General features: G+C 56.2%; 1 protein-coding gene across 1 annotated transcript; it reads left to right on the top strand.

Annotated features, from left to right (window-relative positions):
* The first annotated feature begins 3,634 nt into the window (after positions 1–3,634).
* On the top strand, positions 3,635–13,972 carry OAF (out at first homolog). The gene is made up of 4 exons (XM_040085279.2): positions 3,635–3,890; positions 10,772–10,906; positions 11,371–11,551; positions 12,639–13,972. The coding sequence occupies exons 1-4, from the start codon at positions 3,663–3,665 to the stop codon at positions 12,911–12,913; spliced, it is 819 nt and encodes a 272-aa protein (XP_039941213.1). The 5' UTR covers positions 3,635–3,662; the 3' UTR covers positions 12,914–13,972.

Genomic DNA, 13,972 nt, shown 5'->3' with positions numbered 1-13,972 from the left:
GACTGACATCAGCTGATCGCTGGCAGAGCTGCGGGGCTGCACCTGCCCAGACCCCCCTGCAGCCACCCCAAACAGGCAGGGCAGGGGATGGGAGAGGGGTTTGTGCCTCTTCCTTCCCCATTTTTCAGCCTCCCCCCAGCCCAGAGTCACCCAGATTATTTCTCAGAATAAGCAGCTGGTTCACAACAAACATCCTCCCTCTTTGATGTGCTGTTGTGGCGGTTGGGATACTCTGGTTTCATGCTCGTAATAAAGCAAACTGGCCACAGAGCTTTCCTGTAAGCTGATGAGAAAGTGGCAGTAATTATTGCGCTCTCCTCCACGGGAGGGGAAACTCTGGATGTTAATGGCCTCTGGAGTATGGGCTGATTACTCACTTCGGGGTGAAACAGCAAAGGGAAAAGGGCCTTCACTTTCTTTGCTCTTAAAAGCTCCTGTGCTCAGGATGTCGGGCATCCTGGCTGCATAAAAGAGATTTGAATTTAAGAGGGGAAAGGTTGATTTATTTTATTTTATTTTGTTTTGCATTTTATTTTATTTTATTTTATTTTATTTTATTTTATTTTATTTTCCTTCTTATTTTATTTTATTTTATTTTATTTTATTTTATTTTATTTTATTTTATTTTATTTTATCTCATTTTGCTTCATTTTATTTTGTTTTGTTTTATTTTACATTTTATTTTATTTTATTTTATTTATTTTATTTTCTTTTCCTTTTTATTTTATTTTATTTTATTTTATTTTATTTTATTTTATTTTATTTTATTATTATTTTCATTTAATTTAATTGGGTGGAGGGGTACAACCCCCCCCCCCCCCCAGCTCAGAGGCATTCCTGGAACGGGTGAAGGGAGAAGATGCTGCAGGTATTTCTGCATCCCCCCTGGCAGCATTCACACAACAGCAGGTGGGTGGCAAGCGGTGAAGACGAGGCGGCCACAAACGTTTTGGTTTGCCCGGAAAATCCGCACGCAGGGAAGGTTTTTGCCCGCAGAGCTCGGTGTGGGTGCTGCAGCGCCTCTCACACCCTCTGCTCTGTGCTTCCCTCGCTTGCCAGGGCTCTGAGCGAGCCTTGAGCCCAGGCTCGCTGGGCATTGATCCCTTCGTGGTTTTCCAAGGTGCCGGCGCGACACGGAGCCGCTGTGAACAAAGCTCTGAGGTGAGGAAGAGGCAGCGAAGTTTGGTGGCTTGGTTTTCCCCGGGGGTGACAGAGGCACCAAGGCAAGCCCTGTGTCAGACTGCACTTCCCTTCACAGCAAAGCTCAGCCGGGATTTTAGCAGCACTGTTTTTTTTTTTTTTCCTTTTTTTTTTTCCCCTTAACCTCGTGGCTGAGGTATTTTAATGGAGGTTTTCTCCCCAGTAAAAGGCTGCAGTGTGCTCACATGCCAGAAAATCTTGGCCCGGGTCGTTAACACTCAGTCAGACTGATCCTGCAAGGGGCACACGGAGCCGTGGGGAATGTTTCACCTTCCCTGGGCTCCAGAAAAGATTTCATCCATGCAGCTGCCCCTCAGCAGCAAACAGCAGAGGCAGAAAGGCTGACAGACACCAACATCATACGCATAACATTTATTTTAATGTTTGCGAAAAGCCAATAATATCAAATGCATTTATAACACCAATCATCTCTCACAGCCCAGGGTCCCGGGCTCAGATAAAACCCGAATTAGCCCCAGTGCCGCAGGGATGTGGATTCCAGATCCGGGATGAGAAGAACGCTCTGGACTGGAAGCGCTCTAAGGGTTGTTTGTGCCCGCTGACCTCATGGCGCTCTTCCCTCCAGCCCCTGCTGGGATCCTCCTGGTTTTTTGCATAATCTCCCCTGAATAAATTCACTGTGGGAGTGGGGCCTTCTCCTTTTGCAGCTTTTGTCATGAGGATCTTTCAGTGCTTTCCTACCTTGTGGGCCCTCCCTCTCTTTTTGTACCCGAGCTGAGACATTGCTTTCCTCCCTCTTAAGTTTTCCTTCTCTTATTTTTAGCACTGCTCTTGTCCTGAAAAACGTTTCAGAGCCAATTTTGCTCGAGGGGAGCAGTGAAAATTTCGGGTTAAAGCTTGTGTGAGGTCACACAAAAAGCGCTGTTTGGACAAGAGTCATCTCCCTGCCTGGAAGCGTGGCTTTAAACGGTTGTTTCCATTTATTTCCGTGCTCCTCCTCGCAAAACTCTTTCTCCGAGGCGCTGATCCTGCTGCCACGGTGACCTTTGTGTTTGCAGAGAGACCTTTTGAAATCAAAGGGGCCCTTCAGCAGCATCTGCCCATCTGGAAATGATCACAGAGTCGGGAAGGTGAAGGGCACACTGGGGGCGTTTGGAGAGTGAGCTGCAGGCTCTGCAGTAACCCAGGTCCCTCGTTTCTGGGAGAGAGACTTTGGAGGTGTCCCAGTTACATCCTCAGGGGCAGGGATGCCTCCAGCGTGGCTCACACCAGACCTGTGGCACTGGGAGCCTGAGGAATCACATCAATATCGTTTGATGTCACAGCAGGAACACAATCAGAAAGCTCTGAGTGTATTTCATTGTGGCTGCCCCATCCCTGGAGGTGTTCAAGGATGGAGCTCTGAGCATCCTGGGATAATGGAAGGTGTCCCTAAGATAGGGGTGGAACTTTAGGTGATCTTTCAGGCCCCTTCCAACCCAAACCATTCCATGATTCCATGATTTGAGCTGGGCTTTGCTTGAGTGCTCTCCCTTCTCCCTTCCAGCTGCACTTTGCAGCCAGCTGGGGCCAAAAACACAGCGGGGATGTGGGAGAGCCACGGAGCGGGCAGGGGCAGAACCTCTCTCCAGGCTGGGGCTGTGGGAGATGGATCCGTGAGTGTGGGGCTGGGACTCAAATGATGGATCCACGTGTGCAGGATGGGGTTCTGGGGAATGGATCCAAGTGCACAGGGCAGGATTCAGGGGGATGGATCTGTGGGGCCAGGAATGCAGGCAGTGGATCCACGTGTGCAGGGTGGGGTTCTGGATGATGGACCCACATGTGGCTGTGGATGATGGATCTGTGGTTTGGGGCTGTGGATGATGGATTCATGTGTGGAGCCTGGGCTGTGCATGATAGATCCACGTACACACTCAGGGCTGTGGATGATGGATCCATGTGCAATACACACAGGGCTCTGCATGATAGATCCACGCGCACACACACGGCTCTGGATGATGGATCCGTGGTTTGGGGCTGTGGATGATGGATCCATGTGCACACCCTGAGCTCTGGATGATGGATCCACACGCACACCCAGGGCTCTGGATGATGGATCCGTGGTTTGGGGCTGTGGATGATGGCTCCATGCGCACACACGCGGCTCTGGGTGATGGATCCATGTGCACACCCAGGGCCGTGGATGACGGATCCAAGCTACACCCCGCGCTCGGCCGCCGCTCGCCGCTCCCCCGCCGGGCCCTGCGCTGTTCCTTTAACGACGGGGCGGGCGCTGCTCGGCGGGGCCGTCCCGGGTCCAGGGGGGAAGTGACGGGCGGGGGGCGAGGGCAGAGCCGCGCGGGGAGGGACGGAGCGAGCGGGCTCTGAATGAGCCGGGCGAGCGAGGCACCCCCGCGGGGCCGGGGGCGCGGCGGGGCCGCCTTCCCCCGCCGCCTTCCGCGCTCCGCCCGCGCCCCCCGCCCCATGCGCGCCCTGCCCTGAGCCCTGGGCGCGGGGGGATGCGCGGCCCGCGGCCGCGGCTGCCGGCGCTGCCCGCGCTGCTGTGGCTGGCGCTGGCCCCGCTGCCCGGCCCCGCGGCGCGGGCAGAGCTGCGGGTGCGGGTGAGGCTGCCCGGCGGGCAGGTGACGGAGGAGAGCCTGCAGGCCGACAGCGGGGCCGACTGCGTCAGCCTGGAGCTAAGGGCGGCCGACGGCGCCCTCGTCACGCTCACGGCGGATTTCAGACAGGTACGGGGCGAGGGAGAGCGTGCCCGGGGAGGGGGGTTCGGGTAGGGACCGAGCTGGGGAGAGCATCCCCCGCGGGGTTCAGTCCGGTGTGGAGCGAGGAGAGCATCCCCGGGGGGTGCGGGCAGGTTCGGGGTGAAGGAGAGCATCCGCGGGGAGTTCACACCGGTACGGAGCGGGGAGAGCGTGCCCGGGGATTCGGGTGAGAACCGAGCTGGGAGCGCATCCCCGGGGGGTTCGGGTGAGAACGGAACTGGGAGCGCATCCCCGGGGGGTTCGGGTGAGAACCGAGCTGGGAGCGCATCCCCGGGGGGTTCGGGTAGAACGGAACTGGGAGCGCATCCCCGGGGGGTTCGGGTGAGAACGGAGCTGGGAGCGCATCCCCGGGTGTTCGGGTGAGAACGGAGCTGGGAGCGCATCCCCGGGGGGTTCGGGTGAGAACGGAGCTGGAAGCGCATCCCCGGGGGGTTCGGGTGAGAACGGAGCTGGGAGCGCATCCCCGGGGGTTCGGGTGAGAACGGAGCTGGAAGCGCATCCCCGGGGGGTTCGGGTGAGAACGGAGCTGGAAGCGCATCCCCGGGGGGTTCGGGTGAGAACGGAACTGGGAGCGCATCCCCGGGGTGTTCGGATGAGAACGGAACTGGGAGCGCATCCCCGGGGGTTCGGGTGAGAACGGAACTGGGAGCGCATCCCCGGGGGTTTCGGTGAGAACCGAGCTGGGAGCACATCCCCGGGGGTTTTGCGGGTAAGCGGAACTGGGAGAACATCCCCGGGGGTTTCGGGCAGCCACGGAGCAAGGAGAGCATCCCCGGAGGTTTCGGATGAGAACGCAGCTGGGAGCGAATCCCTGGGGTTTTTGGATATGAACGAAGCTGGGAGCGCACCCCCGGGGATTTTGGATCCGCATCCCCGGGTGCCGCGGGGTCCCGCGGTGATTCCCGGCGGGGCTGGAGGAGGGTAAAGCCTGCGGGACGGGAGCGCTGGCCCCTGGCACCTCGCGGAAAGGTCTGGTCAGCGGTTTTTGTGCGCTCTGTGAGTGCTTTCTATGGGGTGAGCGCTGGGGATAGCGATCCTTCCCGTCCTCCTTCCACATCCCCGTCCATCCCAGCTCGGAAGCTGGAGAATCTTGACTGGGGGTCCAGAACTGTTCCAGAGGCGTGGCAAAGCCCTCGGAATGCACAGGGGGAAGTCCATCCATGCTCTCGCAGCGTCGGGGGCTTTGTTCGGGCTCCAGGAGAGTTAAGCAGGTTTGCCGTCCCCAGCGGGGTCACACCTGTGCTCCGCGCTGGAAACAGCTGGTGGAAGACCCCAGTGGGGACGGGCAGCACTGTTTCCCAGCTCTGATGCTCCTGGCTGGGTTGTGAGCAGCACGGTTTTGCACAATTCCTCTCAGTTTTGCGTGGCAGGCTCAGCGCAGCCAGGCACGGAGCGGGATCCGGGCAGGAGAGGCTGGGCTGGGGACATCTCGGGCTCCTGCTCTGGCGTGGGGCTGTCCATGCTCTCTGTAGCTCTGGGATGTCTCTCTCCGTGATGCCACGGGGTTCGGTTCATTCCTTAGGTGGGCTCCTGCTGTTTTGGGGGCTCGTGTGTGGCGTGGGGCGTGTTTGCCTGGCGGTGGGGCTGAGCACAGCCCTGCTGTGCAGCACCCTCTGCCCCCAGGCCGGAGGTGATGCAGGGAGGTGAGGATGCCGAGCTGAAGGCCCAGATCCCACGTGTCTCACGGGCACGGAGATGCCGAGCCTGGCTGGACGCAGGGAGCTTCCACTGTCCAGGGAAGAGCAGCTCTGCCGGGGCGGCGTGGCTGTGTTATCTCATTCCAACCCCTCATCCCGCCTGTTTGCTCGGCTGGACTTTGCTTTGCAGCAGGAGGAAGCCCAGACCCATAGATAGGAAGGTGTTGTGTCCCAGCCTGCTCTGAACCTTGGAGCCTTTTTGCCAGGGATTGTTCTGGTGACTCTTCCCTTTTCAATCTCAGTGTCCCTGCAAGCCCCACGTGTCCCTTTTCTCCTCTGAGGTGCCAGCAGAAGCCGTGGTGATTTTGGAAGGGGTGGCATGTTTCAAATACTCCAGCACGCATGCAGGGAAGCAGCCCTGTGACTCCTCTTAATGAAAATACTGAATAATTGCAAGCCATGGCACAGCAGGGAAATTGGGAAGGGCTCTGAAGCCTGCAGATTGCAAACTTGCACATTCCCAGACGAGGGAAATCCAAACTCACTGCAGATCCCCTAGGCAGGCCCTTTGGGAAGCTGGGATGTGACCTGTGCTGAGCTGCTGATTTTTTCAGCATTTTTCACTTGCTTCAGCTCTTCCTGAGAGCTCAGCGCTCACCCACAAACCCGACTGAGTGTGTGTTTACACCTTCTCTCCCTCCCATCCTTATTAGAGCTGAGTTTCTTCTGGCTTGCGGTTCTCTGGGGGTGTTTGGAGTCCACAGGTTAAATCCTGAGCTCCTCAGCCCCTGCTGGAAGTGATGGTCCCTGGAGGGCTTTGCAAGCAGAAGTGCATTCCTAATCCTCAGTTTTAGGGCAGCTGGGGCCTGACTCTCTGCTCCATGGATTTACTGGAAAATAGCTGGGAAAAGGCAGGGAAACATCAAGGAGCGGGGAGCTGGCTTTGTGGTGAGGTGAGTAATGTGTGAGCAGGCAGCAGCCTGGCCAGGCTTCCCCCTCTGACCTGCTCCAGCTGCACCCAGACAGTTCCCTGTTCTGCCCTGAATTACACAACTTCTCCCTGCACCCAAGGTCGTGGGGTTCTGCGTGTTCCCAAAAGCAGCTGGCGTTGTTCATCTGCTGCCCTTGAGCCTGATGATGTGGCCAGGAGGCTGGGCTTTTTCCACAAACGATTTTTCCACTCCTCTGGCTTAAACTGCAGGGGGTTCATCCAAAGGCAGGGGTTTAATTACTATTTTTTGATTCGTTTATTTTTTTATTATTATTTGTGGTTGCCAGACCAGGGGCTGGAGAAGAAAGGAGCTAAATGAGATCATTGTTCCTTGCTTTGCTCTGACGCTGGTGGGGGCTTGAGCAGTGCCTGGGGCTTCCTGGGGCTGGGATTTTCATTGCCCTTCCATCCCTGCCTGCCCTCCAGAGCTGGACCTGGAGGAGCCGTGTCCTCAGAGCACGCCAGGTTATTTTCTCCTCGGTGCAGCACAAGCTGGTCAGTGTGAGTTCAAGCTGGGACTCGATGTTTTCTGGGCAGAGCAGGGGTGACCCTTTCTTTTCTTGCAGTTTGAAAGCAGGGAGTGAAAACGCTTCTTTTTCTTTGGTCAGGCGTAAAAAAAACGTATTGCAAAAAAACCAAAAAACAAACAAACAAAAAAAGAAATAATAATGAGGGGGCTCAGCAGCCCTGAATGTTGTTTCTGATTGGAGTGGAGTGATGTTGCCAGTTGTTAAACACGGCCTGGGAACAAAGTGGGTGGGTTTATTTCAAGGTCAGCACAAAGATAGAGAGAAGTTTCTCTCCCCTTTGGATTGCTGGAAAAGTTGGGGTTGGAAACACAAGGGAGGAAGCCAGGGTAGTGTTGTAACCCTTGCACTGCCAGTCCTTTCGGAGTTGGTAAAGCTCTGGTGTGATGTTTCGGGGTGCTGGTGTCAGAATTTCCTCTTGCCAGGGGGACACGTGTTCGGTGACAAATCACCAGGTGACACAGGATGGCATCTGACCACAGATTTCATCTGTGTGATTTGGAAAGTAGATTCTTCTCGGAACAGATACCAAAAGTGGGAAATGAGGGGCACTCAGGAGCCTTTGGGAGGGCTCATTAAAACACCCTGGTGTTTGTTACTCTGTAGAATTTTATTTTTTGCGCAGAAAATGTGCTTTTGATTCCCCCTCTCCCAGCACATCCTTGATTTGCCTTTATCGATGCCTGAATATAAGAGGCAGCCCACCCAAATTCTCCATTCCAGCCGTTTCCAGAGACAGAGGGGTTAAAAACCATAATCTCCACCCACTCAGAGTAGCTCAGCTGGCTGGACCCTCGCTGTGGATGCAGCACCAAGTTCCCTGTGCTGTGCAAACTCACGGAATTCTGGCCAGCCGTGCTGGTTCCCTGGGGCAAAGGCTGCTGACAGCGTGCAGAACTGGGCCCAGCAGTGCTGGGGTCACCCCATGTGCCCAGCAGCACATTCCCCTTTGCCTGTGCCACTGCAGAGACAAAACTGGGTCCCCACAGCAGCGCTGATGTCCTTAGGGGAGAGAAATTTGGCAGGAAAGCTGAATGGGCTGCGGGGAGGAAGGCACCGAAATGATTTATTTCCCTGGGAACTGGTTTGCTCCACTCGACGTGGAATCGTTGCTGGGCTGGGAGCTGGACCACACAGGCTTGTAAATCCCTGCTGGAATAAACCCCAAGCAGGGGGGGGGTTGAGCTGCTCTCACCCCCCAGATGACAGCCTCTGGCTGAGGGCAGGGTGAGGAGGGAAAGAGCTGGATGATTTCCCTGCTCCTCCTTGGAAGTGCCTTGGGTAAGGACGGGCAGCCCTGGGGTTTTGAGAGCTGGGAGCTGATTTCCGTGCTGCCTTGAGGAGCTGCCGTGGCCTTGCTGCGGGGCTGGTTGTTCCCTGGAGTGTTTGTCACCCAAAGCCAACCCCCAGCTGTCGCTGCGCCCACTCGGCGCTGAGGATTCCCTGAGTTCACCCGGAGAGTCCCCGCTGTGCTCTGCTCTGCTGGGGCTTGTTCCCTGCTGGGAAATTCTGCAGGAACCCAGAGTTCAAGGTGCTGTTTGCTGCCTTGGCTGGGTACCCACCTTGGCACTGATTCACTGCTTTTCCTGCCGGGAAAGAGGTGAGGAGGCTGGGCAGGGGAAGGCGCTCTCCGAAAGCTGTGGGGGTTCTTTCCCTGTGGAATCTTTCCTAAGCACTGTGGTTTGGTTCTTTCTCCGTCTGGGGTTGCAGGGAGAGCTGGGTTAAAGCAAGGATTTGGGACAGAGCAGGGAAAAGAGGAGGCTGATCTTGCTCAGGACAGAGCGGTCACTGCAAGTCCGCTTCGGCTTTGCTCGGGGCCAGGTGAAGGTGGGGTTTCTCCCCTCGGAGCAACTCGTGCTACAGGAGCCAGATCCTGGAAAAAACAGCTTTTCTAAAGCTGTTTCAACGCTGGCAGCCCAGCCCATTCCTGCCTGTCCCAATGCCTCTTCCTTGGTGTCAGCAAACGCTCTGGAAATCCCTGGAGTTTGGGCAGAGGGAGTTGTGAATTCCTCGTCTGCATCAGCCCTGAGGAGGAAGGAGCTGGCTGGCTGAAGGGTAATTCTTAAACAGACGGATCAGGAGGATTAATCAGCTGCTCAGCACGTTCTCATTTTACAAAAATTGCTTCCAACCTGGGAAGTGCTGCACTGTTCCTAATCTCCCCCTGCCTGTGGAGGTTTTCGGCCTGGATGCAAAACGTGGCTATCCCTGCTTGCTTTTCCCAGACTGCTCAAAGGGAATTAGCTTTAAATCCACAGCTGAGGAATATGCCAGAGTCAGCTCCTGGTTTTAGTCTGCTCATCCATGGGTCCTGCATGCTGTGGGAGCTCCCAGCTGGAAGCTGCAAGGCAGCTGGACCAAGTGTGGATGGGGAATGTGGGTTGTTCCAGGGGTGCCAGTGCCTCGGTGGGACATCTCCCCGTCAAATCCCTTGGAAAAGAAGGAATGACTCCATAGCAATTTCACAAGAATTTCTGGTATCTCTTTCTCCTCCAGCCTCCTCCGTGCCCTGCTCTTGGTTGTACAGTCAACAGTTGCACCAGCAAGATGATTTCTCCCATCCCCGGGGGTGGAAGTGCCGTTCTTGCAGCTCTCCAGATGTGCACTGAATGGCATTCCCGTGCTCTTCTGGGCATGGAAGAGGAGGCAGGAAATGAACACTGGGCTCAGTGGGCAGGAAAGCTCAGCTGGAAAAGAGAACTGCTCCCTCCTGGGGCAGAGGGAGGCTGGGAGAGCCAGGGCAGCGAGCCGTGCAGCAGGAGCAGCTCAGGAGGAGAGGGCTTGGAGCAGCTGGCACAGCTCTGCTCTCCAGCCACCAGCACCTCTGTGCAGAGGTTTGGCTGCAGGAGGTGCCAAAGGCAGGGGTTGCTCTCCCTCTTCCAGCCCTGCTTAGCCCTCGGGGTGGGATGGGCTGGCACCGAGGGATGCCTCGTTCCCACAGAGGGCACCGGTGCCCCTGAAGCCAGAGCCAGGGATTGATCCCCGCAAAGAAATCAGGGCTTGGTGCCAGAGCAGGACGCAGGGAGCATTTGCTGTTGAGCCAGGAATTCTGTGACTCTGCACGAAGGAACTGTGACCGATTTCCAAGCTGGTTCTGGAAAGGACTGCCATTCATGTCATATAAAACCAGAAAATTAGTGACCTGGGCAGAAAAGGAAGTCAGCTGCAGCTGATCGTGATGGCTCCTGCTGCCTTTAACAATTTCATTTTCACTTCTGTTCCACACCTTCAGGGTTGAGTAACTTTTTCTCCAGGATGCCACATGTCAAGAAGCAAGTGAGGGGAGGCAGCAGAGGAAATTTGGGGCTGCTTACTCAGTAAGGCATGGAGATAATGGCTGTGTGACATTTGCTCAGCAAAACCAAACGAGGCTCTGAGGAGCTTTGCTTCCCTTCTTGGGAAAGCACAGAAACCCTCAACTGATGGATGTGGGATGTGACCTGGCAGCAATCTGGCCTTGCCACAGCGGGGTTGTGAAAACTCTTCACTCTCTGCAGACACCAGGGATTCTGCTGCAGGCTTTGGGGTGGGATTGGAGCTGGGAGCACACCCCTGTGCTCAGGTAGCACAAGTATGAGACCTTTGGCTTTGTTTTCGGGCTGGAGCCTTTCTCTTTGACCCCGACCTCTCAGTTCACCTCCCTGATAATGAAGATTTGCAGCTCTCACTCTTTGTTATTTCTCTCTCTGTCAGGAGGTGAAGATTTTCCGTGCCTTAATCCTCGGGGAGCTGGAGAGGGGCCAGAGCCAGTTCCAGGCCCTGTGCTTTGTGACCCGGCTGCACCGCAACGAGATCATCCCCAGCGAGTCCATGGCAAAGCTGCGGCAGGTGCGGGCTCCATCCTCCCTCCCAGCCAGGAATTCTCAGCCTTATCCTGCCTGCCTGCCCCTCCCAGGCAGCTGCCTGGCTACTCAGCCCTTCCACCCACCTCTGACCACCCCTCCTGCCTGAGGGGTTTGGTTTTCAGCTGAGTTCCTCAGTGGTATTGATCCTGATCGAGTGCTTGGGATTTAGTTGAGCCTCGTTTGTGTCAGGGGTGGGTGAGTGGCTGTGTAAATCCCTGCCCCGATGAAGCCAGTGCTGATCTGGGACCATTTATCAGGACAAAACGTGGAGAAGCCACCACAGGCAGTGGTAAAACATGGTGGGTTTGGTACAAACGGGTGATTTTGAAGTGCCTCTCACCCAGGCGGGATGCAGGTGTTCTCTCCTCTGGTGCTGGCAGCACATCACGGTGTGCTGTGAGGAGTGAGGTGCACCCAGGACTGAAGTTCTGATGATTCCCCCCGCAGAAAAACCCCCGGACAGTGAGGCAGGCAGAGGAGGTGCGAGGGTTGGAGCATCTCAGCATGGACGTGGCTGTGAACTTCAGCAAGGCAGCCCAGCTGAGCTCCCACATCCACAACGTGTGCGCAGAGGCCAGGGAGGCCATTTACACCCGGGAGGAAGATGTCAAGTTCTGGCTGGAGAAAGGTGAGTTCCCGTGGGGTTTGCTGGAGCTGGCACGGTGCCGTGATGGCTCCTGCCAGCTTTCTGGGGATCAGCACCGATTGGTTTGGCTCTGAGGCACGTGTGTCACCCTGCAGCAGCCCCTGGCTTAGCAGATCTCACTCCTCCTGCTGGCGCTCCCCGAGAGAACCTGATTTGGGATTTTAAAAGTAACCTTTCACCTGCTCCACCGCGTGGAGGAAAGATGTTGGTTTTGTGTCTTTCTGCTTACTCACCCCAGGGTCTTTTGTTCTCCCGTGGTTCCTGTTCAGATTTAAGTCCCTGGAGATGCTCTGTCCAAACTCTTCCTCAGTCTGGGGACTGTGCTGGTTTTGAGTAGAGCTGTTTTTGGTGGCTGTCTCCTTTGCCTTTATCTCGTGGCAGCACCCTGAGGGATGTCTGTTCCCGGTGTTGCTGCAGGGCTCGGACCTGCTGCACCTTGCTTTCCTTGGGGTCTTCTGTTCTTTTGTGGTTTCCGTTCAGATTTAAATCCTTGGAGATGCTCTGTCCAAGCTCCTCCTCGGCCTGGGAGCTGCAAGGGGATGGCTTTGGTGGCTTTTCCCTTTGGTTTCCCTCTGTTCTGAGCTCTGTCTCTGCTTTCTCCCAAGGGAGTGGGCAGCTCCACATGTGAGGTGCTGCCGCAGGGCTCAGACCTGCCAGACCTTGCTTTCCTTGGGGTCTTTTGCTCTCCCATGGCTCCCATTCATATTTAAATCCCAACGACTCCTGGAAACATTGTCCAACCTCCTCCTCAGGCTGGGGGCTTCGTGGGGATGGCTTTGGTGTCTCTCCCCTTGCGTTTCCCTCCCTCCTGAGCTCTGTCTGTGCTTGTTCCCACAGGAGTGGGTAGCTCCACGTTCGAGGTGCCGCCGCAGGGCTCGGACCTGCCGGACCTCACTTTCCCCAGGGCCTTTCATTTCTCCTGTGTTTCCCATTCGTATTTAAATCCCAACAACCCCTGGAAACATTGTCCAACCTCCTCCTCATCCCGGGGGCTGCCTGGGGATGGCTTTGCTGTCTCTCCCCTTGGGTTTCTCTCCCTCCTGAGCTCTGTCCGTGCTCGCTCCCGCAGGGGTGGACGGCTCCATGTTCGAGGTGCTGCCGCAGGGCTCGGACCTGCCGGAGCTGCAGCGCTGCCGGCTGTGCCAGGACCGCTGGAAGCCCTGCATCTGCAGCTACTCGCTGAGCATCGAGTGGTACCCCTGCATGCTCAAGTACTGCAAGAGCCGCGACGCCGGCGGCAAGGTGTCCTCCTACAAGTGCGGCATCCGCAGCTGCCAGAAGGGCTACACCTTCGACTACTACGTGCCTCAAAAGCAGCTCTGCCTCTGGGATGAGGAAACTTAGAGCCAGGCCAGGCTTCCCCTTCCCGAGGGGCGGCTCTTCGGCCCCAGCGAGGAGCTGGCTGCCCCGGAGAAGGAATGCTGTTCACAGCGGTGCCTTGTGCTCTGTGTGTGTGTGCCTGTCCTGGTGGCCTCCCGTGCCTCCCTCCCCACCTGACGCTGCCTCGTGCTGTGACAAGCGGGCTCAGCTGGCTGGGTGATGATGCTCTGGAGGAGGAGATGCGGGTTTTGGGGCGAAGCACAGCGAAAGGGGGGTGCTGCCCTGCTCTGGAGCTCAAAGAGGCACTTCCCAGCCTCCAGCTGAGCGGGCAGGGCAAGGATCTTGCTGGGCTGGGTTGCCAAACATCTCTGCCGCTGGAGAACCCCCTTGGCTGCCTTCGCCACCTCCTGGTGACACAGCTGTGTTTTAGGGACCGCAGCCCCCTGAACAAGGAAGGTTTGAAGCCCACCCAAAGCGTGAGCCTGCCTGTAGCTTTTCCTAGTGCCTGACTGGCTGTTATATCCCCCTGTGGATGGAAGATTCGCCGGGCGGGATACAGCCCAGCATCTCGTGCCCCTCAAGGGCTGGTAATTAGGGCTTTCATTAATCTAGACTAGTGAAGGCCCAACTTTTTGTGTTGGTCTTGTGACTGTTCCACTAAGAAAGAAACATCTAGAGCCTCGTGGCTGCCGCCGTAACCCTGTGGCTGCAAGGGGAGAGGAGGATCCCAGGTGGGTTTTGAAGAAGACAGGATTCTACATCCACGCCCAGTTTCATGTCCTGCTCTGCCAGCTATTCACAAGAAGCTCTTAAATAACTGTAACACTGCTTTGCTGTGCCTTGGTTTCCCCCATATGTTAAAACAAGGGTGACACCGAAGTTGTCCTTGGCCCTGGAATATTCCCGGAGGGATCAGACGAAAAGCACTGGAAGTGCTGCTTGGTTCTGTGTCCTCTTCCACTCAAATTAGGACAAGCACAGAGGGGAGAGAAGCTCTTGGGGGTCTTTAGGAACCCCTGTGCCTCCTGGTGAAAAGCCTTCACAATGTGCCTTTTTGCCTCAAATACAGGAATTTTTGCAAAA

The sequence above is a fragment of the Hirundo rustica genome, chromosome 23 (genome assembly GCF_015227805.2).
Source record: "Hirundo rustica isolate bHirRus1 chromosome 23, bHirRus1.pri.v3, whole genome shotgun sequence".
NCBI lineage: Eukaryota > Metazoa > Chordata > Aves > Passeriformes > Hirundinidae > Hirundo > Hirundo rustica.
Note: the sequence above shows the minus strand (reverse complement) of the source record. Positions and strands in the feature narration are given on the sequence as shown.